At 39.2% G+C, this 24,630-nt stretch overlaps 1 protein-coding gene across 1 annotated transcript in view; it reads right to left on the bottom strand.

Moving 5' to 3' along the window:
* ERI3 (ERI1 exoribonuclease family member 3) overlaps window positions 1-24,630 on the bottom strand; it is a 3,093,638-nt gene that overhangs the window by 2,066,545 nt on the left and 1,002,463 nt on the right. The window contains exon 3 of the mRNA XM_044085355.1: window positions 7,528-7,587. Coding sequence (XP_043941290.1) covers window positions 7,528-7,587 — 60 coding nt within the window. The remainder of the gene's footprint in view (window positions 1-7,527; window positions 7,588-24,630) is intronic.

Below are 24,630 nucleotides of genomic sequence, written 5' to 3'. Positions count from 1 at the left end.
CCCAAGAAGTATACACATAAATCATGGGCATCCGATAATGGGATTATATGCCTGCATTTGTCACATTTTTTTTAAAACCTGACAGTTTATCCACCATTTTAAACATGTAAATCCAGTGGTAAGTTAAAGCAGAAAGAAGGAAGGTTTTTTTTTTTTCTAAATTTTTTTCTAAATTATACAGTATAGGTAAGAAGGAAAATATTACTATTAATGGTATTACAAGAACTACCAAAGGTAAGTGAAATATTACCAACAATGGTAAAGATAAACTACTAAATGGCAGAAACAGAAGAAGAAAATACCAACAATAGTAACAAAGGTTTAGGTTGAATACGTAGGTTAGGGGAGGAAAACAAACATTAGTGAAAAGGGAAGTTTTTACACAGCTATATGTAAAATATCGCGTCTATATCATATTATCATACGATGTAAATAGCGAACGCTATTTCATCGTACCGATAATATCGAAACAACAAAATATCGAACAAACGGAACAGCAAATTTTTTCCCAGGGAAAAAATTTGTTGCTCTGTAAAAAAAATAAACTTAAACACAAACTTAAGTGGGGGGCTTCGTCCCCCTACTTAAACATACCAATTCCGAGATCGCACCATAGTGGAGGAAATAGCAAAGTCCCAAAGATGGCCCACCAAATTTTTTGGGAAAAAATTTGATGTTCCGTGACATTGCTATTTTGCCATTTCGACAGTATCAGATTGACTAAATAGCATTCGCTATTTAATCCATCCGATAGCGTCATACAGACCCAAAATATCACTTATCTTTTAAACAAATGCTTGAGAACTGCAGCAACCACTTCTGTACACAATGGCGGCAAATGAAATCTGAGTATAGAGGGAGACTGCTGCATTATCAGTAAGGGAGGAGTTCGACAGCTTGCAGTATCCACAAGCTGTAAAAAAAGCGGCAGAGTCACACATTGAGGAATGAATGAAATTTGACAACAACAGATCAGAAGTTTTCATTTCTTGCCTTAGACTTGTGTTCAGCCATAGGTGTCAACACTACTTCATAAATGCAAAGACCTTTGGGAAAAACAATGCCTTATTTGGGGGACACAGCAGGGCAGCCAGGAAGTGGCAGGCTGCTGCTTTACTGGCCTCTGAGGCAACCTAACAGACTTTCTGAAGCTTTAAGGTTCTGGCAGTAGAACAAATAGCATATAGCTCATTTACAATAGAGACGTTCTCTCCAAGCTTCTGAATTTCTCATTCACTTCTTTTGTGTCCTGTTTAAACAAGCTCCATCTCCACCCCCTTCTCCCAAATGCTATATCCTTGAACTTCTGTTTTCAACTCATCATGTAAAGGAAACAGAGAAAACTAGGGCATTATTAATGAACAAATATCCGGCAACTGCAAGCCTTGCTGCTATGTGTCTGGCAGTGAGCATACACCAAGCAGAATGCAAATTCACCTTCATGACTCTGCACAGATTTTCTGTGGAAGATCTGTCTACGGACATGAGAAGGTAGATCAACTTAAGAAAGGTATGAGAAACCAACAATGCCTCAGTGCCAGTAAGTATGACAAGTAGCACACAACCCAAATCACAAAAATAGAGGAAAAGTAGATTCCTTTGCTATGTCTACCTAAGGTTTAGACTCATTAACACAGAAGTGAAATCTAAGCAGAGGTAATTGCAAAAGTACTTATTAACAGATACTTTCCTCATGATAAGATATCTATATACATATGAGAGAGATGGTCTGCTTTTTGGGGGATAATAGCCCAGAATCTAGATGCTTTAAGGGCTCAAACATGACAGTATGAAAGACCAGTTTTAAGGGAACACAGCTGTCAGAAAATCACTGAGGAATTATTTGAAAGACAGGCATGTATATTGTTGGCATTCAAAAGTGAATCACTGCATCTTCAATAGCTTATACAGAAAAAGGGCTGTCCAGACGGTGAATGGAGGAGACAAAAGGTTGACTGTTTTGGTCTCTATCATGTGTTAAGAGGTGGAATTGGCATAGTAGAAACCTGGGTCACAGATTGAAAAGTCAAGGTCAAAAGTCATGCGCCGTTTCTGTATAAGCTAGAGAACTACTGCCAATGCACATTATTTAGGTACCAACATTAGAAAAATACACCATGTTAAAATACATGCTTGTAACAGAATGAGAGAAGCACAGACTCTAGTAATGAACTTTGTCTGAAACAGGTGAAATGATAAATCATGCCTTTTTAATCTGTGCAGCAGAGCTCTCTATTTTTTCTTTTCTAGACATAACAATGTGGTGACTACAAACCCCCTCCAAAAATAAATAAATAAAAACAAGCACCTCTTCTGATGCAGTCTCATTTAAAATCTTACATAATTCTCCAGTTCCAATACTTCATGAAAGGGCTACCTTGTAGAGAGTGGTAATATACTGGTCATCCTCTGTCAGGCAGAAAACAAATTCTAAGATGTGTGGATGTAACATCTGGACTACTGAAGCAGGACAGCCAACATAAGAAAAGCTCCTGACTATAAAAATACATGCACCTCTATCCCAAACTGAAGAAAGAATCCCAGAAGACACTTCTGAACACAAGGGGCCCAAGAGACAGCTTGTGGAAAGGAAGAGCAGCAGACAGACTATCAGCATGTCATCCTACAAAAGTGATACGATGACCAGAGGAATGATGAGTCAAATCTGGTTCTTTCTCTGAATGATGATGAAAAGAAGCTATTGTGGGGCAAGCAGGCTGTGAAGAGCAGCAGTTCTACAGCTACTAGGCCTGATTTCCATTTCATCTATCAGCCTTTTGCCAGGTTTCCCAGCATAGTTAACTCTCTGAATGTTCCTATGTCTGTTGCTATCTATGGGTCTCTACCTAACTCTACCCCCCTGCAGGGCAATGGGTAACAAAACAATCCTCAGGTTTCTGGTGACATCTATACTGAGTCGTATGACTAAAATGATGGCAATAGTGACAGTTTGGGAAATGACACTCCGGGGAAGAAAAGACACTAATGTCAGTCTCATTTATGCATTGGGTAAGTACACTACCACTTAAACAATTTCAGAGTTTATTTAATTGTGTTGCATTTTCCTATGACAGATGTACAGTAGAACAAACGTACACTCAAAGTACCATGAAATAACTGACGAGAACATTATGGTTTCCTAACTGCTCAGACTTTAGGAAAAGTCATATATCAGGACAGGGAAAGGGAACAGAGAACTCGTACTTAATGATCAACTACCTTTGAAGTAAGTACACCCCATACTACTGTACAGATAAGCTTGTTCTCTTACTCATTTTTTTTCCATTTTATGCCCTTGTCTTCCAAATAATTTATTAAACATAGCATTAGAAGAGGAAATTTTTGTTTGCTTCCTCATTATTTTATTTTAGTAGATGGACTATCAAACACTGGCTCAAATTCCACTTACAACTAAAACAATCTATAACATTCTACCTTTCCTCGCCATTTATCTCTTGTGATGAAATCTCATAAAACTAAAGTTATTGTCTCCACCCATTCTTTATTTTGCTACAATTCACATTTCTCATTAACTTTTCTCCATGTTCACCTTGTACTCATACTTATTTCCCTTTTCGTATATATAAAATTTCTTAGCCCCTCTCTAATCATTTGATTTAAATAACGTTTACCAGTATCTTCCCCTATCTACTTTTTCTATATTCTTAATTTAATGTTTGCATTGATAACACCATAGACTTTTAATGCTGGCCAAAGCCCAGCACAATACCTGAAATCATTTCCCAGGAACATCATTTGCACTCTGTCACCTACAGTGTCCTCCCATTTAACCTTTATATATTCCCCTTCAATGTTTGTCCCCTATGCATGCATGCCACATGATATTTTTTCAAACACCCAGTTCCTTCATTAAGTTTTTTTCTCACCAGCAAATCTAACACTAGACCCCATAATTCCTGCATTCGCAGTCAACGAGTACTGTGCCTAACTCACTTCACATTCCCAAAAAGATCACCAGTCTTTGCAACCCATGTTATTTTAAATATCTTTGCAGAGTATTAAAAACCGAATTTCTTTAAAACTATTCCAGCAAAAGTGTTTGCAAGAAAGTAAAACGTATCGTTCATCATCCAGAAAAATACCCTGCACTGCATAACTTATTACTGACCTACTGTCCAGCAAGTGACCTCCACTCTAGTAACACATTTTTATTACTTACAAATAAGTCAAATAATGTTGCAGGAGACTCACTCTACTCACAATAAAACTGTCTTTCGGCTTTTCCCGGTTAGGGGTCGCCACAGCGGAAATCCGGTCTGCTAATGATTGGCAGTAGAGTTTTACGTGCTGGCTTGCCAGGCCTAACGCACAATCTTCAGCGAAGGAACGCCCATTCACGCATGTCGACACACAGAAGACGCTCTAACTGAGAATCGAACGTGCAATGTCTAACTGTGAGGCGACAACGCACTCTACTCGCAATATATTGCTAAAATCTGGAATAGTATCCCCACACAAATAAAACGCTCTGCAAACTCAAAAGTTTTAAACCATTGCTTAAACAAAATCTTAACCATTCCTGGTCCTGCACATGCTCATCTCAAGGTTGAGTCCTTCTGTTCACTGTACGATACTCTCCAAATGCTCTCCTTAAACAGAATACTATCAATTTCTCACTGAAATGACAAAACCATTTTTGTACACAATTATTACTGTCTGTGCAATCCACTAAACTGCATGTGGGCTTTCTCTTTAGTAACTTCCACCTTTGTAAAATCTTAGAATATATAAATGTAACTACCGTTTGTGTATAACTGTAAATCGAAATGAAACTACTTTGTATTTAACTTTTAGTTAACTACAATGTAAGCAAATGGAGCTTTTCTCCGCAGGCCTCTGCTGAAAGTGGGTATTACCCAGTCAAACGTTCCTGGTAAACAAAGACAAATAAATAAATATTCTTGCAGTGCACTGAAGCACCAAAACCTACAACATTACAACCATAAAGTAACTGGCTATTAAGTAAACTGCAGCTTTCTTAAGTAAAAGATTCAATAGTGTAAGAACCTTGTAAATGTACATTACATAGCAGCACTTGAGTGAATTACTTGTCTGTACAATAAAAACAGGAGCATTCTTAGTTGTGGAGTGCTCACAGAACCCATGGCTATTGTCAGAATGTAGAATCCTGCAGACAGTGTGTGTGTGTGTGTGTGTGTGTGTGTGTGTGTGTGTGTGTGTGTGTGTGTGTGTGTGTGTGTGCGTGTATACGCTCACCAGTGTCAGTCTGTGTATGCCCGTGTGTTTCAGATTGGCTTTTTCCCTTTTGACCCAGAATGAAAACTAGGGATCACCTCTCTTTTCTCATGCTGAAATATTGTCACTTTAACTAGAAAGCCTCTAGAATGAGATGCCAATCTTTTGTATTACATTACACTGGCATACCTCTCAGAAGCCACAGTGTTCTACAACTTAACATGAAAAACACAAAATGATAATGGTTTGGGAAGATCAGGAAGACAACAATGCAGCTTTACATGCAGTTTAAACAAAACAGATCACTCTGACTAAAACAACAGCTACCATGAAATTACAACATGGCTAACTTTGAAAACATATTAAAGTGAGCTTTAATAGTACAGTATCACTACTAGTTGCACTACATACATTACATACTTTTAACCATCACTATGTGCATAACAATGAGTGTAATTCACATCAGCCATGTCACTCATATTAAGTGATGAACACTAGCTGAAGCAAACAACGTGTTAGTCCTGCAGAGACAGCACACCTCTGCTGAATACCAATGTGGTACTAACTATAAAAATGAATACTTTCTCACTCAGCTACCACAGAAAAAAATAAAGCCAGCCTGTCTTTGCCACTGTTCACAATACTTGGGAGAGGAACTTCCTACTGCTCCATTGCTCCTTTCTTTTAAGGGAAGGTTTAACAGAAAATGGCACGAGGCATCATCATCATCACCACCACGTAACCCTTGTAATAGACCAATACACCATAAATTTCAAGAATAAGAAAGCATGAAGCCAAAATCCTGGGAGCTGCAATACAGGACAGTAATGAAATGTTGATAGCATCAAGACAAATGTGTATGTTCAGAGGTCCGCTACTGGTGTCTTTCAGAAGTATAAGTTTAGGGCACACCGCTACATAAACAGAGGTAAAAAAGGTTGTGCACATGCCTGTGACTACTGGAGTGCTGAATACACTGGAGTAATGAAAGGGCCTGCACTTGGCTATATTTTAACTTATAAGCAAGATTTCAAAACAACCTTAACCAGCGACGGGAAGGAAGTAGAAAAAGACAGAAGGCAAATAGGCTGTACAAAACTAGATGATACTTCATTGCTAGCATCTTGATCTTTATCTGCATTTTTAATGCAATCTCTGACAATGGCTAATTAGCCAAACCTGTGGCAGAATGAAGAGTTAATTTAAAGGTACTGGTGAAGAAAGGAAAGAAAAAACTGACTACAACTAAAAATGTAATATTTTTAGGCATGTGACAAGAACTCCAAGAACACAGTTCAAATACCAAAATATAGCAGCACATTGCTTTGATGCCCTGCATTTCACTTTGTGTGAAAGATACCACTCATTTACTAAAAACATACAAAAATTTAGTATGCAAGACCTAAGAAGCAAGCAGAACCTAAAGACTGCTAATTTGTTAAGATGGTACTGAGAAAAGGTCAAAAGCAGAAGAAATATGTAAGACATTTATATCACACCACTGGGTTCATGAAATAAGATGAGATTATGAATAGACTTGCACAGAAGACAGGGAGAAGTGTCAGTCTATTAGTCTTTTTTGTTTTCAAGATACTTCAGTCTGGGATGTCACATTTTCACATTAATGCAAAAAGTTTCTACAACCATTACTAATTTAAACAGCCAAAATACTTCCGGAAAACAGTAAAAAAAAAAAAGTAAAGGATACAATAGGGTGTGTGGTTGAAAGATATATGCACGCCTTGGGATGACTAAAGGCCATCACTACCTGAGAAAAACCAATAAAATAAAACATCCATAATGTCCATAAATACACTGATGGCACTTTCCATTGAACAATGATTACAGCTATATTTCACATAATATTGAATTCTGTAGCTGCCTAGGGAGCAGGATATGAACAAGACAGACGTTGCCTGCTGTACTGCCTCCTGTTTCCACTTTATATGACACATTCAAAAGACCAGCAATAAAGCATAAGTGCCAGAAAAGACTAAATGCCTTATCAGTTAAATTAACATTTGAAACCATAATAGCTTTCAAATTTGAGTAGATACCCAAGCTCTAAAAAAGCTGTTTACTCTGCTAACCAGGCTTGCCCTGTCAGCTGGCAAGCAATTGTGGACATCTTGTCAGTACCCTTGACACAGACAGCCTGCAATGACAGATCAATGGTTCAATACTCTCAACAGCATGTCACCAATGTGACAGCAAATGTTATTCTAATGAAGCCGTAATCGCAGTCAAATTACTCTGCTCAATTCTCACAGGGGAGGTCAGAGGTCAGTAGCTAAAGGTCATGCTACCTACCTGGAGAGCATGTTGCAGAGTTGGTTGCCCTTCGACCATTTCCTGAATAATTCCAGTCAGCTGAAAGAAGAATAAGAAAATCTGACTCATTTAACTGTTTTACTTAAAAATGCAGTTTTCTTACTATTTCAAATGCAAAGCCAATATTCAGAATCAGTGCTAACACAAAGGTTAAAAGTTTTCAAGTGGCTAAGTAGCCTGTCATCTATGGTACTAAATAACTACTACACCACAAAAGGTTCAATCTAATTTAAATAATCTCATTATAAGAATCTTGAACAGGAAACTGTTAAACACACAATTACAGAATGCATAAATGTACATAAAATCTTTGTTGTTAGTAAAATAAACGAAGATAAGATTCTATTAAAAAAATCATGAGTTTCTTGCATGTCTTTAAAATTCATTACGAACTAGAAAACCTGAGACAATTCCATCCTCCGGTAAGAGTTAACTTCATCGTTAGCATCTTGATCTTCATCTGCAACAAAGGGGAGAGGGCAACAGAGATGGTGCCCCACTGAATGACCACAGTTCTACAGGATGTGCTACAGCAACACCATTACTGTTGAATTTGCACAATTTTGTATAATCTATGTATATTACAGACACAGAGGCAGGCAGAAAGTGACTATAGAACTAAATGAATAAAGTTGAATCAGCAACAGTGAAAAAAAATAAATGTATACATGGTGACTAAATCAAGGGGCGTGTGAGGGTTAAATCAAGGGACAGAATGAGAAAAAAATTATAAAAATGTACAGAGGGTTAGAGCCAAATTAAATACATTTTTCTGATGGGGAGGCAAAACCTGAGAGAAGAAAGATGGATCACAGTGCATTAATTTCCATGCTAAGAAATGGAGAAGTAGAGATACATGAGGGGTAAATCATTGACCTTAGGAATCTCTCTTTTACCAAGGTTACACAAGAAACCAAAAGGCCATTCTTGAGTGATAGGAACAGTGAAGCCCAACCAGTGGTTACTACAGGTATCTGTCCTAACAAAGAGGGTTTAATGCTGATAGAAAACTTTCAAAAGTGAAGCTTGAGTCCTACTGATCCTAAAAGGCATTACCTTCCCATTAACTGCAAAGACTGCAAGACCCTGATTTGTTACCCAAGATAATCTGCCACACAACTACAAAAACATGCATCTAGTCTGAATGGTGCCAATGGTGCATTACAAAACAGTCAATGAATGCCCATCCACCCCCAAACTTAGCTTAAGAACTAAAATGCATTGTTTAAAAATAGCATTATAATACACCAAATCAAAGTGCAATCAGCAGACTAGATTTATGATCTCAGTCAGAATCCAAAGTGTTACTCCCCTCCATCTACTACAATCTACAAGTAACATCAATTGTAAGTGGGCAGTCTAAGCCATGAGATCCTATAACTAGGAAAATGAGATGGCAAGTGCAAAACTTGGTTTCCTCTTCTCTTTCTTCCTCCACTTCACACTCATGTCATCCTTGTAATACAGACTGCAAGCAAGTTATCTCTCAAAGAAAAGGAGGTGACAGAATGCTCCACTAGCCAAATGCAAGTGTTCAATGAGAGTCACAATTACAGATCTAATAATTCAGCTTCACATTGCTGGAAAACTTTTGTCCTGAAATGGACATGCACAGCCACATAAAACAGAATGGAAATGCTGCTGTGGATAAGCAATCACTGCAAAGAAAAAAATAACAAAATGAAATACTGTATAGCTTCAAAAATATGTTGTCAGGTGAGTAAAATAATTTTTGTACACCTAGACTACTGCCTCTGTTAAAGAAAAAGCCATCTACCCACCCCACTAGTATAGAAAGTGTAGTAGCTTCTCTGGGGAGGCACATCCACAAGAATTTCTCCCTTCTTCCTACTCACTTAATAGCTTTGCATTATTTTTTCTAAAAAAAGAATACTGCATCCCATTTCAGCATTCATGAATGATAAAAACGAACAAATGCAGTACTTGAATAGGTAAGCAAAATAAATAAATAAAATAGTATGTGTTCACTCAGTTTTTTTTATTTATTTTGTTAACCAGTTAATGTCCGGCTGGGCCAGAAGCCCATTTTCAGCAGAGACCCAGGGAGAAAATCTCCAGTTATACAGTTTACAGTTACACAAACTAATTATACTAGTCATATTAGCAATACTAGCAGAAAATACTGCTAGTGAAACTAGTATTACTACAACAGTAAGAGTATTGGCACAAATTAATTGTGATTGATCCATAGTAACAGTGTAATTCAACTGGCAATATTAATTACCGTCAAGGACAACTATAGCAGCTGGTAACAGAATATATGGATATACAATAATTTAGGGGACCATATAGTATACACGACTTCTAACAGCAATGTTGTGTAGGACCTCTGTCCAAAAACTAGTTGTTGATTTAAACTGAAGAATTTAGCTGGGTGGTAAGAAACAGAATTCACAGGGTTAAGAGCTAGTGATTAGAAGAAGCAGAACTAGGAGATAAAGTCAGGGAGTGGGTAAACTTAGCCAGGTGTATGGCAGGAGCAAAGCCAATGTTTTGCTAGATGTTCTTTTAGGAGGTGTTTGAAGTCATGATAGTTAGAATGTTTTGCTATGGTTTGAGAAAGTATGCTCCAGAGCTTGGCAACTTTATAAGAGTAGAAGGAGGTGCTATGAGAGTTGTGGGGTTGAATAACCTTTAGCATTAGTTTGTTAGAAGAACTAAGTGATCTGATATTGTCATTGGGTTGGATTAGTTTGTAAAGTGCAGGACAATCACTGGGTAGGTAGATTAGTTTGTGGGCTATGGTCAGCTGGTTGGGCGATAGGCAGTTAGGGAGTTAGGGAGCTGTCTCAATGAATCATTTAAAGAAAGAGCTATTCTCACTACGGTATATCCTGTCAAAAGGACTAGAGTTACACTTTGTGTTCAAATCAGTGCTTTAATTTTCTTTCTTTTCCTTGCCAACCATATTCCTTTCCCAGTCCACGTCTCGATTTAGCATGCATGAAGGATGACACACTGCCTAACTAATTATCTCCATTGTTAAATTGATCCAGTGATCCAAAAACACTGTGCAAAGAAGTCTCTTCTTTGTAAAGGAAGCAATGTATGTCTGCTATTACTGACCTAAGATTCTTAACAAGCCTGTATGCACATAAGAGAAATGGCATCTCGGACTTACTATATGTAATTCTGATCTTTTGGCCATTCAGTCTCCTTATGTAGTCACTTTCTGCATGCATCTGTGTATGTCATCAAGGTAAGATGTAATGAAAAACTGCTGGGCCTAAGTTTTACAGTAGGACAGACGGTAAGGAATTCATTATGACACTAGTCTGAAACAAGGAGACAATCTGATTTTGATGACCCTGCATCCACTGTAAAGGACAGTCCACTGCAGAACCCCCTTGGCCAGGTGAGTGTGTGGAACTGGCAATGCTCACTGTCATCAGTCCTAAAGATGAGGAAGCATGGAAGCCTGGACTGTGCAATGCTAAAAACCCAATCTGCCAGGAGAAACCAGCTCCACAGATCAGTCCCATAAAGAATGCCTTTCTAGTACTTGAAGTCAAAAGCAGCTCTTGTGTACTGAGTGGTCTGTACTGGAACAAGAAAATATTTCTGTAAGTTGAAAGAAACATGATATCTAGCACCAACATACAAAACTGTAAGGGTGGAGGCTGTTAACAACAATAAATCCAAGTAAGGGAACATAAAGTAGCTTCTGCTTTACTGGGCCATTACTTTCAATGATAGCTAGAAAACACAAGAGAGATTTATGATAATCTGAAGAGGAGTAACTCTATATCTGAAATGCTTCATAACTTGAAATGAAATGAGGCAAAAACAGTAGGCATTTGTTATGTTTCTGAAAGACCTTTATATGTCTTTACTCAATATAAGCAGTCATAGCAATACAAGAATGACCAGCAATGTGACCATTCTAAACACACATGATTTGCAAGATATGATTGCTGAAGGCATTCATTTATATAAAAACCTGAGACTTCAGGCTTTCTTGGGTTATAACAGTTAATGGAGAACACTGGGCCCTACTGCTCTTCCTCCATGTCTGTCAAAGTGATACAGCAGTAATTTTGTTTTTCTATTTTCTTTTTCCTGTCCCCTGTTCCTGCCAGTCAAGAAGCTGCTACAATTGCCCATTCGTGTGTTTCCCGTAATGTAGGTGAGAAAAAGAAGTTATGTACCTACCATAACGTTCCATGTTAGTTGTCTTCATCTCACCTTCCTTCTTGCTGATCGGCTCCGACTTGGCCATCTTCTATAGCTCGAGAGCTGTTTACTGGCTTGAGGCTACCCCTTATCACAACATGCCAAGTTTCAGCTACCCAGATCTCATTTGTGATAGCGCACACTAGACATAAGTAGAGTAACCAGTTACTAAAAACTGGTTGTCCAATACACCTAAACAAGGAAAGAGATATAAATTCCCTGGCATGTGAAGTAATAAAAGATGCTCAGCCAGTGAAAACAAAAAGGAACTCCTCACAATCCTCTAGGAAGGGGGAAGGAGGGAGGGACGCAAGAAGGAAGGAGAGATGAAGATAACTAACATGGAACGTTATGGTAGGTACATAACTTCTTTATGTTAAGTTGTCCATCTCGCCTTCATTCTTGCTGTTTGGTGCGCTGGTCCCTAGCACCTAAAATCCCGGGTGGCTCATTGGAACAAACTCTTCAGAACAGTAGAACCAAAGAAAGCTCTGCTCCGGGAGACCATATCTACCTTGTAATGAGAGATAAAAGTGTGGTGGTTTGCCCAAGTGGCAGCTGCACAGATTGAGTCTATGGGCATCCTAGACTGAAAAGCTACAGAGGTGGCTAAAGCTCTAGTGGAATAACCTTTTGGTTTAGCTGGTAGCTCTTTATTTCGTAACTGATAAATAAAAGCAATAGTATCAGATAACCATCTGGATAAGGTCACTTTAGAAACTGGAAGGCCTTGTTTGTTGACAGCATAAGAAAGAAATAACTGGTCTGACTTTCTTAGTTCTATGGAGGTAAAAACACAATTGTCTCTGTACATCCAATTGGTGGAGCTTGTTGCTGTGATTAGAAAAGAAAACTGGGAGATCTATGGATTGATTTAAATTGTTCTCTGAGCAGACTTTAGGAATAAAGGATGGATTGGTCCTCAGAGAAACTCTGTCCTTGTGAAACACCAGGTAAGGAGTACGAACACATAGTGCTTGAAGTTCTGAGACACGTCTAGCTGAAATGATAGCAACCAGAAAAAGTGTCTTCCAAGAAAGAAATTTTAAAGAGCATGATGCTGCCGGTTCAAAGGGAGGCAAAATTAAGGAGGCTAAAACTAAATTGAGATCCCAAAGAGGGGGAGGATCTCTAACTGGGGGTCTAAGAAGAGATGTTCCTTTCATAAAGTCTTTGCAGAGCTTATGAGACATTATGATAGAATTAAACATACCGATATGAAAATCAGAAATGGCAGCTAGTTGTACTCTAATAGTAGCGGACCCCGCACCAGACTGAAAAAGCTGTGCTAGAAATTCAAGAATTTCATGGACTGTGGCTGAGAAAGGATCCAAATTTCTAGATTCTGCCCAGTAAGAAAACCGTTTCCATTTACCAGCATACATTTTCCTCATAGTAGACTTATGTGAGGAAACAATAATATCACGGACTGCTGGGGAGATATTGGAAAGCTTGGCTAAGGTTGGAAGTGGAGTAACCAAGCTGTGAGATGGAGAGTTTGAAGGGATTGGTGCAACCCACCTGATTGGTGAATCAAAAGATCTGGAACTGGGTCCAGAATCCACAGTTGATCCAGAAGGTGGAGGTGTAGGAACGGGAACCATATTTGTTGAGGCCAATATGGGGCAATGAGGATCATTTTGCAACCCAACGATTTTGCTTTCTGTATGAGTCTTGGAATTAGGGGAAAAGGGGGAAAACAGTAAAGGAGTCCCTGAGGCCAGTCGTGGACTAGAGCATCATGGGTATATGACCTGGAAGAGGAAGTAGGGAGAAGTAGCTGCTGCATTTGTTGTTGAGAGGAGTGGCAAATAGGTGGCAGCAAGGCTGTCCCCATTTGCGGAAGATAAGATCCGCAACTTCCTGATTCAGAGACCACTCATGAGGCATGAGGATAGCTCTGCTGAGCCTGTCCGCTATAATGTTGGATTTCCCAGGAATGTGCATTGCTATCAGAAAACGGTGGGAGAAAATCGCCCATTGCCACATTCTCGACACAAGGGGTAAGACCTGGTCCTGCCCTGTTTGTTGATGTACCACACCACTGACATGTTGTCCGTTTGGATTGCAATGGTCCTGGAAGGAAGAGAGTCTTGAAGGGCTTGCAATGCTAGCAGAACCGCTCTCATTTCTAGGACATTGATATGCAGATGGTACTCGTGAGGTTGCCAAGTCCCTTGCACTGTCCTGCCTAGATAATGCCCCCCCACCCTATCAGAGAGGCGTCCATGGTCACTGTGGCTACCGGAGGGGGTTGTATGAAAGGTCTGTCCTGAATTACTAGTGGGGAGACCATCCACCAAGAAAGGTGCCTTTTGCATGTTTCTGTGATCAGGATCACATGAGACATGGGTAGTTCCTGGAAAGACCACTGCGTGTAAAGAAGCCACTGAAGGATTCTCATGTGGAAACGCGCTAATGGAAAAAGAAGAATGGCAACTGCCATGGAGCCTAGAGCTTGGAGGACATGTCTGACTTGAACCCTTTTGCTCTGCATTAGAATTAACACTTGCTGACGAATAGTGGAAACTCTTTCCTGTGGCAATTTTGCAAACATTTCTTTTCCCTAGCCCATAGTTATGGTGGCTTTTCACACCTTTAGTTTGTGTTTAATTCTGCTCCTATGTATGTATGTGATAGACTGACAGGGCAACAAGGCTGATTTTTCGAAATTTACTGTAATGCCTAGTTGAGTGCATGATGTGATTGTATAATCCCGTGCCTCTAAGAGTTGACACCTGGTGGTAGCAGTCAGGAGCCAGTCGTCTAGATAGGGAAACACCTGGAATCCTTGACGCCTCAGGTGAGCCGTGACTACTGCCATACACTTGGTGAACACCCTGGGGGCTGAAGTGAGATCAAAGGGCAGAGCTCTGAACTGGTAATGACCAGCCCCTACCCGGAAGCGAAGAAATCTCCTGGAGCGTCTGTCCATCTTGATATGGTAGTACGCGTCCTGAAGATCTCTCGAGCACATCCAGTTGTCCTGACCCAGAAAAGGGAAAATGGACTGCAGTGTCACCATCCAGAACTTTTCTTTTTGTACAGATTTTTTCAATCTGCTGAGATCCAGTATTGGTCTCCAGTCCCCTGTCTTTTTTGGTACTAAAAAGAATCTTGAGTAAGTTCCGGATCCTAGTTGGTCTGTGGGGGACTTCTTGAATGGCTCTTTTTTCTAGCAGTCTTGAAACTTCTGTGACTGCTTGATCCCTTAGATTGGGTGGGACATCTGGGATGGGCTTTTTTGATTCTATGGGGGATTGATGGAAGGGAATTTTGTAACCTCCGGATATGATGGATAGTACCCATCTGTCCCTTGTTATATTTTGCCAGGCTTTTGGGTACAGCGAAAGTCTTCCCCCGACTGCCTCCAGAGGTGAGCAGTCAGGCAACCCTTCAGGGATGCTGGAAGGGTTTGGCAGAGAAGGGTTCTCTGTCACCCTGGTTCCGCGGTCCCCCTCTGCCACGAGGGCAGCATCTGTTATTGTTGTTTTCCCCTCTGCCCCTGGGGGAAAAAATCACCATGTATGTCAGGCAATGGTCCCTGGGATTTTCGGAACCACATCTTTCCGCTCTTCTGACCCTTGGGATAAGGTCTGGAAGGAGTGGAAAAACAGACTCCTACGGTAGAGAGAGTCTAGCCTTCCTGCTCACATCTGGTCAATGTGTCTTTCACCTGAGGCCCAAAGAAAAAGGAGCCATCAAAGGGAGTATTGGTCAAGGACACTCGAAAGGGTTCCGCAAACTGACACAGCTGCATCCAAGCATGTGCCACACCTGTCAGAGCCACACCTGTCCCTGCGGCTCTGCTCTCTCCATCGGCTGCATAGGAAATCAGCCTCATGGAGGAGTTGACTATGGAATTAAGAGTCGCAAGCTGAGAAGCTACTTTAGCTGATGCTCCCTCAGCTGTAGGATCTTAAAGGGTATCTCCAAGCTCTTTCAGGAGATCCCTTTGAAGACGTGTAAAATGGCATAGATAATTCAGGGACTTCATGGAAAAGGTCGCTGAAGCAAACATTTGCTTTCCATATCTATCCATCGTCCGAGACTCTTTGTTCGGAGAATGAACAGATGAAGAGGTTTCTGCTAACTCTTTCTTGGTGGCTGCTGCTACCACCATGGCATCATCGGGAACACCTTTGGAGAGGAATTGCTTGTCCTGGGGGGGCTGTAGTAAATTTGTTTGGTCTCCTCGGAGTAGGTTCCACAGAAACTGGAGATGACCAAGCCTTTCGAGCCACTACAGACATGAGTGAATCGAAAGGAGGAGATACCCAGGAGATGGAAGGTCGGGAACCGAATGCGTCCAAGTATACAGACTAGTCATCGGTAGGGGCTAGGGAAGTCCAGTCCCTCCTCATTCTAAGCATTTCAAGGATGACCGAAAAGGAAACATCTTCAGAGAGAGACCTTGGGGACCCTTTCGATTCATCCATGTCTGTATCTGAAGTGACAGACTCAGGGGAGTCTATGTGCTTCCTCTTGCACTTCTTCCTCCGGGGAGGGTCATCCGAATGATCAGGGGAGGCTTCGGAAGAAAAGGGATCACCCAATGGGGTGTCCTGGGGCACAGGTTCCCTACGCTTGGGGTCTGGAGGAGCAGTAGAGGTTGGAACAGACACCATGCGGGGAGGAGTCGATGGAGCTGGCAGTAGAGCTGTTTGGGGGACAGCACACTCCGCATGACCTCAAAGGCGTCCCGACTTCTAGGCAGAGAAAAGCTCCGGCTCAGAAGAAACAGGAGTCTTTTCTCTGCGTCGAGGGTAACGGCTCCGAGGCCGATATTGGAGCCGAGCTCACCTGCGTCGAAGCTTCGAGGGGGAGAATGAGGTCGGAGCCAACGAGAGAGCCTCGGCATCCAGATCCCTCGATAGAAGGTACAATTGAGGTAATTGGAGTTGACGTTGGAACCAAAGGAGAGATGATGATCGGCACCGATGGTTCTACTACCTGCGGATCCATGGTCTTATATATTTTCTGCACCTTGTTTTTACCTCTAGCCGTTTTTATTCTTCACATTGTTCATTTTTATTCGGTGAAGGGGCACACATCATAATATAGAGGATTTACCTAATGAGAATTCTTTGACTGGACCACATCTTTGCTTTTTACGAATCCTGGATGTTCCTGTCAATCCATTACTTAATGCTGATCTTGGCACTAATACTGATGATGGTTTTGTCACTCAACAACGAATACCAGACTTTTTTCAGCTATACAGAGAATTGGAGAACTTGATGTACAAGTACAAAAGACTGCAGTGGCAGCAGTTGCACCTATAAGCCTCTCTTGAAGCTAAAATTATTCCACGTGGTCTTAGGATTCTTAACATGCCTACCTACGGAGATACGTATCCAGCACTGCTCCATAAATGGCAAGAGCTTAACCTGCAATTTAGTTCAAGGTACATGGAACTCTTGATTGAATTCTTTTCACCAATAGAGGATGATCTGAAGTCTCAGATCATTGCTTTAGAGAAAAAGATCTCTGACACTTTTTCTAATGATCTTACTTTGAACAAAATGGAACAATTGCAGGATAGTATTGTCTCTTATGAAAAGAGACTCCAAAGTGTTACGCTAACTAAGCTTAAGAGAGACAAATTAGATTTTGTCAAAAATAATGTTTTTTCCTGACCTAGAGAAGCAGTGACTACATCACCTCAGGAAAATGGTACTTCTAGTGTTAGATCTACAAGTGCTGCTCCACAAGAGTGCCCAACCCGTTTTGCCAGTCAATCTGGTTCTACTTCCGGTCTCTCTGAAGAGAGAGCTGGCACTGCATCTGAATCAATGAGTATTGCAGCGTCATTTTTAAATACTAACACTTCTACTTCTCACTTAGTTAGCTTGAACAATTCTCTACCAACCAGTGATAATTCCGGCAATGTTTCCAGGCTCACTTCTTTACAAGGTACTGATCATGCATTACTGTACATTGCCAGCGCCCCTCTCCAACAAGTTGTTCAGACTCAGGGTCCAGCAGATGACAACAGTGTTTTTTTAGACAAAATGAAGAAAGGAGACTTCACATTGAAAGCCCCATTACCATACAAAGCACGTCCAAGGAGCACTTTGCAATACAGAAGGGCGCAAAAGAATCACTATTCAGAGGGAACTGTGCAACAGCCCAAAAGGAGAAGGACATAATTACAGGTTTGGTGATAAATATTTTGTCCTTTACTTTGAGTGATGAACAGCTTAATCTTCTGAATAAGGGTCTGTCTTTCATCCCTGCCAAGAAAGCTGACCTGGCAGAGATGTTGAAAGACCTTAGATTACTGGGCAGGAATTTATCACTTAAATACTTGTTTGCTACGGTCTCAGTGGGGTCTAATAATATGAATGAACGTTATAAGCAACCAAGTACTTTTGTCCCTGCAGTACCTGCAGGAGTACAGATGTTTTTAGAGATCGCTTTTAGAGACTTGAATATGTCTACTAATAATAATTATTCATTCTGTAATTTGTCCAGTGATGAATATAGAGCTCTTCAAGAGCTAAAAAGCTTACAATCCTTGGAAATTAAACAGGCTGACAAGGGTAGGGGTATAGTTTTGTAGGACAGAGACCTTTATATTAGACAAATGGAGAAATTGCTACATAACACACAGACTTATCAATGTATTTCTAGAACAATAGTGAACGCAATTGTTGAGAAAGTATCTTTTTTAATTTTTGATCTTTTAATAACTAATTTGATTAATGAATCCTTGTTCAAATATTTTAATGTCTATAAACCAGTAGTCCCTAGGGTTTATGGCTTACCAAAAGTTCATAAAGATATGTTTTTTCCTCCCATGAGACCAATTGTTTCAGGCACTGGTTGGTGCACTGAACCCCTTTCTATTTTTGTAGAAGGGAATTTGCATGGTTTCCTGGAAGGCCGTCATACTTTACTACGAGACACTAAGATGTTTTTGGAACGTCTACAACATAGGATGACTACTATCGAACGACATGAAGAGTTTACTTTTGTTACAATGGACATAGAATCTTTATTTACAAGTATCCCCAATTCTTGGGGTGTGGACAGAGTCAGAGAGTTCCTTACTGTTAATAGATGCCTTACAAATACTAAAATTCGGTTGATTTGCAGCCTACTGGAAATTATATACTCAAGAACAAAATACAAAAGGAGCTCACCAACGCTGATGTTAACAAAAAACTCCAGTTTTCACTTCAAGAGTTTAAGTCATTAATCTTATTACTATACATGTCATGGTCCATTATCACAATCGCCCCACCCTTATCAGCTTGACGTATTATAATATCATTATTTCTTTGTAGACTTGTTATAGCTTCTTTTTCACTGATAAGGGTGGGGCAATTGTGATAATGGACCATGACATGTATAGTAATAAGATTAATGACTTATTATCAGATGATTTAACATATCGACCTCTGAATGGCACCTCATTGAACAAGATTATTAAAGATGTACATAGTCATTTATATGATTTACTGCTAAACAATGTGATAGATGTTGATATATATAAGTATTTTCTGGTAGAAAAACCGATGATTCCTGTTTTTAGGGGGCTACCGAAGGTCCACAAGGATTTACTTAACCCTCCACTGAGACCTATTGTCTCAGGGATTGGATGGCTCACTGAGCCTATGTCTATTTATTTGGATAAACAGTTCAAACCTATCGTGTAGGGGATTAAATCAATAGTGAAGGATACACAACACTTTCTTGAAAGTCTAGCTGAACATAATACAACTAGATCATGTGTAGAGAATGTCATATTAGTGACCTTAGATGTGGTCTCTTTATTCACTTCAATACCTAATAACATAGGGATGGATTATGTAAGGTTAATGCTCATAGAGAAAGACATCCCGAGTAATCTAGTTATGAAATGGATGTTGATTTTGGATATTGTGTTGAGTAACAATGTTTTGATGTATGAAGACACTTACTATTTACAGCAGAAAGGGGTAGCGATGGGGACCCCTTGTGCTAACTCCTATGCCAACTTGGTTTTGGCATATTGGGAGAGCACTTATGTATTAGGTAATACTCTATTCCATGATAGTATTAAGTATTACGGACGCTTTGTGGACGATGTGTTTATAGCTTGGAGTGGTACTGAGGAAGAATTAAATGAATTTGTCACTTATATAAATGGCACTACGGATTTTTTGAGGTTTGAATGTACATATTCGTTTGATACCATAGAGTTCTTAGATGTTAGACTAAATAAGGAATTTAATGGCATGGAGACAGTTATGCATAGAAAATCGTGTTGGAAAAACAATTTATTACATCGTAATAGCATGCATCCCCAACACGTTTACTCAAATATATTGAAGGGCCAGGTTTACAGAGCGTCCAGGCTAACAACACAAGAGGACACATATCAGGAACAACAGAAGACACTAGCGAAGAATTTTCTAGACAGAGGATATAAGCAAAGAGAAATTAGTGACACACTTGTATTATGTAATAAACACAGAATGGGAAAGGGTAAACCTTTTTTTCATAGACAGAAAATATTACAGATAGAAAGGATTTTGAGACACATAATAAAAATAGATTGATTATTCCCTTTACCAATAGAAATACATTAATCAAAGAAGTCATTAATAATAATTGGAGAATTTTAACAACAGATGAAAAAATAAGGGATTTGGTAGATGTTAGACCTAATATAACTTATAGGAATATGAAGTCATTAAAAAGGCTACTATGTTATGAAAGAAATAGCGTGAATAGTAAGTTCTCCAAAAGGATCTTGTAACCAGTGTACATATATTAATAATGAAGATAGGTTTATTCATCCAGTAACTGGACGAGAGTATATTTTTAAGTTTTATGCAGATTGCAGATCCAGGGACTTAGTTTATTTAGCCCAATGCCAAACTTGCAAGTTTTTCTATGTGGGAAAAACGAACAGGACATTACTAGAACGTATCAGGGAACACATATATGCCATTAACAAAGAAAATACAAATAATGCCCTGGCACAACATGTCCTGGATAATGGCATGACACGTAGTTTTAAATTTATGGTCTTGGAATTGACCAAGAAGAGTAGTAGACTAGGTGATATTAAGAACCACACTGAAGAGATGGAATGTAGATGGATAATGAGGCTACAAGCACATAAAGCGTGTGGTTTGAATGATAAGGTCTCAATCAAGCCTTTCTTAGCAGCGAGACCTTATAAACATTAAAGCTTGCTTATCGGCTAGAACTTATTTTTTAATATTATTTTTTAATGATATTTAATGATGTTAGTGTTTACATACATTCTACGTGTATATATATATATTTCAATGTGCATATGCATTTTTCATGAGCAATATGTACATATATAATATGCATATATATTTATATTTATATATATATATATATATATATTCTTTATATTTATATTTCTATTTGTATATGTATATATTTTTTATAAATGAATTTTTATTAATAGTGTTATGTGATGGAATGAATTGTATTTGCTTTCATTTTTAAATTAGCTGGTATATCAGTTTTACCGGTTGAAAGCAGTGTAAATGCAACTTTAAATTTTAATTGTATAATTATGATGATTAACTAACAGGATACGAGTTAATTCATTGCTATATAAGGCAAGTAGTATGATATGCTGCTATTGAAGTCTGATGAAACGTTTTTGAACGTGAAAGCACTTACTTTTGGATCCAGCATTTGTTTTGAATATTAAACTCTTGAAGTGAAAACTGGAGTTTTTTGTTAACAGCGTTGGTGAGCTCCTTTTGTGTTTTGTTGTTGAGCATATAATTTTTCTGAGGAGCACTTTACCCAGCAAGTCGTGGTTCTGTTGATACTGGACATTATACTCAAGAATAATGTTATTGTTTTTCAAGATTATTTTTTTCTTCAGAAAGTTGGCGCAGCTATGGGCACTGCTTGTGGAATAGCTACGCCAACCTAGCTTTGGTGTGCTGGGAGCAGCAGACTATTTTTTCTGTAGATAATCCTTTCCTTGGGCAAGTATTATGGTATGTTCGTTTTGTAGATGATGTTTTTATGTTGTGGAAGGGACATGGCTCTGATATTCCTAGATTTATTGATTATTTACATACCATAACTGAATTCCTGAGATTTACTTACCATAGCTCAAATACAGAAATCAATTTTCTTGATGTCACGGTCAGGAGGTCTGATTTTAATCAATTGAGTAGTAGGGTTTACCACAAACCTACAAGGAGAAATACATTTTTACATAAAACTAGTATGTATCCAAGGCATATCCCTAGGAATGTCTTGAAGGGACAAGTTTTTAGGACTCTGCGTCTCCACAACAGCGATGAAGAAGCAGAAATACCTCTTGAAAGTATTAAGTCAGATTTTTTAGAAAGAGGATACTCATTATCTGATATTAATAAAACAATATCTGAAGCATGTAAATTGAGGGACACTAGATGTAGACCCTATCTTAGAGAAAATATTAATAGCTGCACTTTAGATAATAGTTTGGCAGCTAAGAATGATTTCAGGGTTGTTTTTCAGTTTTCTAGTGATGTTAATCAGTATACGCAGATTATCAGGAGACATTGGCATTTGCTACAAGAAGTTCCAGGGCTAATTGAAAAAGGTGGTGAGGTTCCTTTATTTTGCTTTAGGAACAATAGATCTCTCAAGCAACATTTATGTAACAGGGAAGTCTATGAGACTTTCAGTTTCCCTGCACGCATCGGTACATTTCCTTGCAGAAGATGTACTGCTTGTAAATACATATTTATTAAGAATACTTATACACACCCAACTCGAAAATTTTCTATCTCTAGCCATCAGTATTCAGATTGCAGGACTACAGATGTAGTGTACTTTTCTTTCTGTCAAAAATGTCCTGTATATTATATAGGGAAAACTAATAGGATGTTGAAAGACAGAATATTGGAACACGTCAGAGATATTACTAATTGTAAGGAAACTAATGCTTTAGCTAACCATGTAATGCATACTGATAGTTCCCATACCTTTAGGTTTTTTGTTATTCGAAATATACCTAGTAGTATACGAGGTGGGGACATTGAGAATACTACAGAGAGCTATGAACAAAAATGGATCCTTAGACTTAATGCAGAGAAATACCCTGTTCTTAATGGTACTACTTCCCTGAAACCTTTTCTAAAAGCTTGATGGCTTAAACATTAATATTAAGTTTGCTTTTAGTTTGTATTTTATATATATATATATACATATATATGTACATATATATTTATGTATTTATTGCTATATATTTTTATAATATTGTCTTTTAACTTGCTTGTGGTTTTATTACGTTTTAGTGATTATTTAGTGTAATGTATTTCTTTCCCCATTTGCAGTTCATTATACCTTTTATCTGTCTGCATAGCATCATGTGACTGTTTTTTATCAGCCAATTGAATGCACCTATTTAAGCTGCTTGTTATTTTATAGTACTGTCTGATGAAGCAACAGCAGTTGTGAAAGCACTTACCTTTTCTTTTTTGTTTTTGGTTTGAATAAACGTCGTTTTTTGTGTGTCAACTTGGTGCAGTTTTTCTGTTTTTGACTTAAGCAACCTACTTACTACTCTCTCCACATCATGATCCGATAATCTGGAGGATCAAGAGGAGTGGGAAGAATGATGGCTACGTTCACTCTGTAACAAAGGTGACTTATGTGCCGAGTGGATGGACTCCAAGGACAGAGACCTTAGTATCTTACAGCTGCGAGACGGCTCCGAAATAGCAGATGGAGCCGACGGAGGAGTTGTCTTGTCGGTGCCAGCTGGCACCGACATACTTGGTTGGTCAAGTAAAGGAGTCAGTTCTGAATGTGGAGCCGATGGCTTGACAGATTTAGGGGATTTCACTGGCTGAGTACTTTTAGCCGGAGAATCCTGAGGATTCAATAATCCCCGAAGGATTAATTTGTTTTTGCGCTCCTGCAGGACCCTTGGACTAAAAGCATGACATATAGAACAGGAGTCCTGCAGGTGAACAGCACCCAAACAATATACACAACTAGTGTGCCCATCTGTCAGAGACATTTTCTGACAGCATGAGTCACATTTTTTGAAGCCAGATACCTTGGTATCTTTAGACATAATAGTAACAAAAACCACAACAACAATAATAAAAAGCTATACTACAAAAAACAAGAAAGAAATGGACTTTTTTTTTTTTTTTTTTTGTTAAAGTTAAGGAACAGAAGGAAAGCCTCTAATTTAAACGGCTATCCTGGGGGGGGGGGACTCTCTAATTTAAACGAGTTCAAGGGAACAGAAGGCCTGCGAGTTATGGAGCAACGGCCAACAAAGCTAAACTACACAAGAATGCGATATGGGATAAAGGAATATTATGTAGACAAAAAATAGACAAACTTTCAAGAATAAACAACAATATATCAATAGAAAAAACTATACTAAGCCTGAGCCAGTAAGGAAGCAACTTTGCAGCTGAAGCGGCAAATGAGATCTGGGTAGCTGACGCTGGGCATGCTGGGATAAGGGGTAGCCTCGAGCCAGTAAACAGCTCTCAAGCTATAGAAGATGGCCAAGTCGGAGCCGAGGATCGGCTCCAAACCCAAACAGCAAGCACGAAGGCGAGATGGACAACTTAACATTAAGATGTGCTGAAGCTGTCATACAGGCAGCCATGAGGGATGCATTGATTCAGTCTTAATCTTACATCTGGTCACAGATGTCAGCAATGGCATCATCCCAGAGGTGTCCTATGCCTTCTCCTGATGTACAGACGCACTCACTCACACATCCCATAAGAGCTTCCATCGGTAGCCATTTGAAACGTCAATACCCACTACAGCGAGTCCAGAAATACAAAGACTGAATAGCCACAAGATCAGACTTACATATACTAAGTTTGAGATGCCATTTCTCTGAATATTCCCTTTTCTCCCAGGTATAGTGAT

The sequence above is a fragment of the Protopterus annectens genome, chromosome 10.part0 (genome assembly GCF_019279795.1).
Source record: "Protopterus annectens isolate FY-2018-M chromosome 10.part0, PAN1.0, whole genome shotgun sequence".
Taxonomy (NCBI): Eukaryota; Metazoa; Chordata; order Ceratodontiformes; family Protopteridae; genus Protopterus; species Protopterus annectens.
Note: the sequence above shows the minus strand (reverse complement) of the source record. Positions and strands in the feature narration are given on the sequence as shown.